This window comes from Mustela nigripes, chromosome 18, assembly GCF_022355385.1.
Source record: "Mustela nigripes isolate SB6536 chromosome 18, MUSNIG.SB6536, whole genome shotgun sequence".
NCBI classification, from domain to species: domain Eukaryota; kingdom Metazoa; phylum Chordata; class Mammalia; order Carnivora; family Mustelidae; genus Mustela; species Mustela nigripes.
Genome location: NC_081574.1, coordinates 26,898,106 through 26,900,805, shown reverse-complemented (window position 1 = coordinate 26,900,805; position 2,700 = coordinate 26,898,106). Strand labels below are relative to the sequence as shown.

At 47.5% G+C, this 2,700-nt stretch overlaps 1 protein-coding gene across 1 annotated transcript; it reads right to left on the bottom strand.

Annotated features, from left to right (window-relative positions):
- Window positions 1–371: 371 nt before the first annotated feature.
- Window positions 372–2,251, bottom strand: LOC132006608 (importin subunit alpha-7-like). The gene has a single exon (XM_059384509.1). It carries the CDS (start codon window positions 2,226–2,228, stop codon window positions 618–620), a length of 1,611 nt encoding a protein of 536 aa, XP_059240492.1. The 5' UTR covers window positions 2,229–2,251; the 3' UTR covers window positions 372–617.
- Between the last annotated feature and the right edge of the window lie 449 nt (window positions 2,252–2,700).

Sequence of the window (2,700 nt, the reverse complement as noted above, 5' to 3'; positions counted from 1 at the left end):
TTTGGGGAGATTTTGTTCTATGTGATAATTAAGATTCCGGGGCAACATTTTTTTTTTTTTTTTTTTTTTTTTTAATATTCTGTCAGAGCAAGAACACTTTGTTTTGAATTTCTCCCCTCCCCTCCCACCCCCCACCTCTGGAATATTCCATCTGCTCAAGTACCCAAGATAAGAGTTACACAGATCAGGGCAGAGAACTGGGAAGGATGAAGGAAGATAAAAGGGAAGGAAGTCACCACTAAAGGAGAAAAAACAAAAAACAAAAAACAAAAAAAACAAAAATTAAAAGGTGCAAAATTGATTACCTCAGTCCTCCTTTGTCTACCCCTGGGCTCCTGGGTTAAAGACATATGTGCAGCCAAAATATAGTGTAAGGAAAAAAAACCCAACACGTCCCCTTCTTGTCAGAAAACCCAAATGTGAGCCTCAGATGGTTCTGTCTGTCCAGAGGGTGCTCCCTCCAGGGAAGGGGGCGGAGCAGGTCAAGAGCACAGTTTCCAGGGCAGCAGAGGTGTGTGGTGGCTGATGATGGGGGGGCTGGTTTCCCGCCCACCAGAGGGCTGCTTTTCCGCTGGTTGGTGGTGCTTCCCATCCCCTCCCCTCCCCGGAGGCAGACATTATAGCTGGAAGCCCTCCATAGGGGCCTCAGGCTGCTGGAAGATGAACTGCTGTTGTGTCTCATCCACCTGGGGAGCCAGGCTGCTGTCATCATCTTCTACACCGAAGTAGTGCTCAATGACGTCGAAGGCCTTCTGGTAGATTTCCTGGTTCTCATGGCTCTGGAGAAACTCAATTTTATCCAAGCCATAGGCTTCCTCAATGAGGCCACAGTACGGGTTGACCCCTGAGCCACTGCGCTTGCCTTCTTGCTCTCCAAGCCGAAGGATGTTCTCTAACCCATTGAGGGCCACCTGCACAATCTTTGAATCCATCACAGTCAGCAAGTCGCACAGGGGTTTGATGCAGCCGAGTGAGACGAGGTACCTGATCTGCTCAGGGGTTCCTCCTGATGTGGCATTGGTGATGGCCCAGGCTGCCTCTTTCCTTGTACGGAACTCTGCTTTCTGAAGAATTTCAATCAACACGGGGAAGATATTTGCATCTATGACAGCCTGTATTTGAGCCCTGTTGCCAGCAGTGATATTTGAAATGGTCCAGCAAGCTTCCTTCCGGATTGACTCCTTGGGGCTGCTCAGCAAGTGGAGGAGGCAAGGGAGGGCGGAACAGTTAAGAATGACCTGGTTTTGGATGTCATCCCCGGTGACGATGTTACCCACTGCTCTCAGGGCAGGAGAGGCCACTTTGTAGTCATTGTGCATTAGAAGCTCTACCAATCTTCGGCAGACTCCAGAGTCTATGACTGCCTGGATCTTTTCATTGGGGCCATCAGACAGATAAGAAAGGGCCCAGCAAGCATCTGCCAGCAAGTCTGAGTCACTGCTGAAGAGTAGGCGAGACAGCACAGGCAAACAAGGGGAGACCTTTGCAAACTCTGGGGGTGGGTTCTTTCCTCGGCAGAGATTTGACAGAGCCCAGACTGCATTCCGTGTCATTGTCAATCGTGTGGACTTGGTGAGGAGTGTTAACAAAGGATTAAGGATGGAACAATTCAAGACGTAATCTCGGCAAACGGAGCTGTCTCCAGCTATGTTTCCCAGTGCCCAGACTGCCTGTTCCTGTACATCCTCAAAGTCCGAGTTAAGCAGCTCTATGAAAATGGGGACTGCCCCTGCTTCGATGACAATTTTGGTCTGCTGAGAGGTTCCAGAGGCAATGTTCGTTAGAGCCCAGGCAGCTTCAAACTGTAATGTGCAATTCTCATTCCTCTTCAGAAACTCCACGAAACGATCTACCACTCCTGGAGTGTTGATAACTTCATCTATTGGAGGACTAGGCTCTTTGGAGAGAAGTTTCCGGAATTTCTGTGTGGTTGCTAACTGCAGGTCAGAATCATCAGAAAAGAGCATCTCCACCATCTCCCGTGTGATCACACTCTCCCCAGTGGTAGAGCTCACATAGGAGTCCATGAGGAGACTGTCGAACATGGCGGCTTCTTCATTAATCAGCTCCACATTTCTCCGTTTAAAAAGTTGTTGCTCCCGCTTTTGCTTCCGGAGCTGAATGCCCTCTTCTTCTCTTCTTCGTCTCATTTCCTCAGGGTTTAGGGCATTGTTCTTATAGCTCTTCATTCGATAATTGTCTTTCCCCCGGCTCGCCATGGTCTCCATCGCGGCTCCGCTCGCTCCTACTTGGCGGCCCCGGGGCAACATTTTAAAGAGATTTCACAGGACACCTGGGTGGCTCAGTGGTTAAGCATCTGGCTTAGGCTCAGGTCATGATCCCAGGGTCCTGGTATTGATGGAGCCCCATGTCTGGCTCTCTGCTCGGCAGGAAGACTGCTTCTCTCTCTCCCACTACCTCTGCTTGAGTTCCCTCTCTCCCTCTCTCTGGCAAATAAATAAAATCTTAAAAAAAAAAAAAAAAAAGATTTCACTAGGTATGCATTAACATCTCTGAATCCCAATCCCATCTTTGTATGGAACACTTTTAATTGAAAATTGAATTTAATTGGAAATAGAAAAATCGGATTTAATTGGAAATCAAATATCAAGTACTTATATAGTACTAACAATGTAGTAGGGACTTACTGTATGAGATACTATTTTTTTTTAAGATTTTATTGATTTATTTGACAGAGAG

Excerpts from the sequence above, each read along its gene's own strand:
- LOC132006608 (XM_059384509.1), bottom strand. The coding sequence starts at position 2,228 with ATGGAGACCATGGCGAGCCGGGGGAAAGACAATTATCGAATGAAGAGC.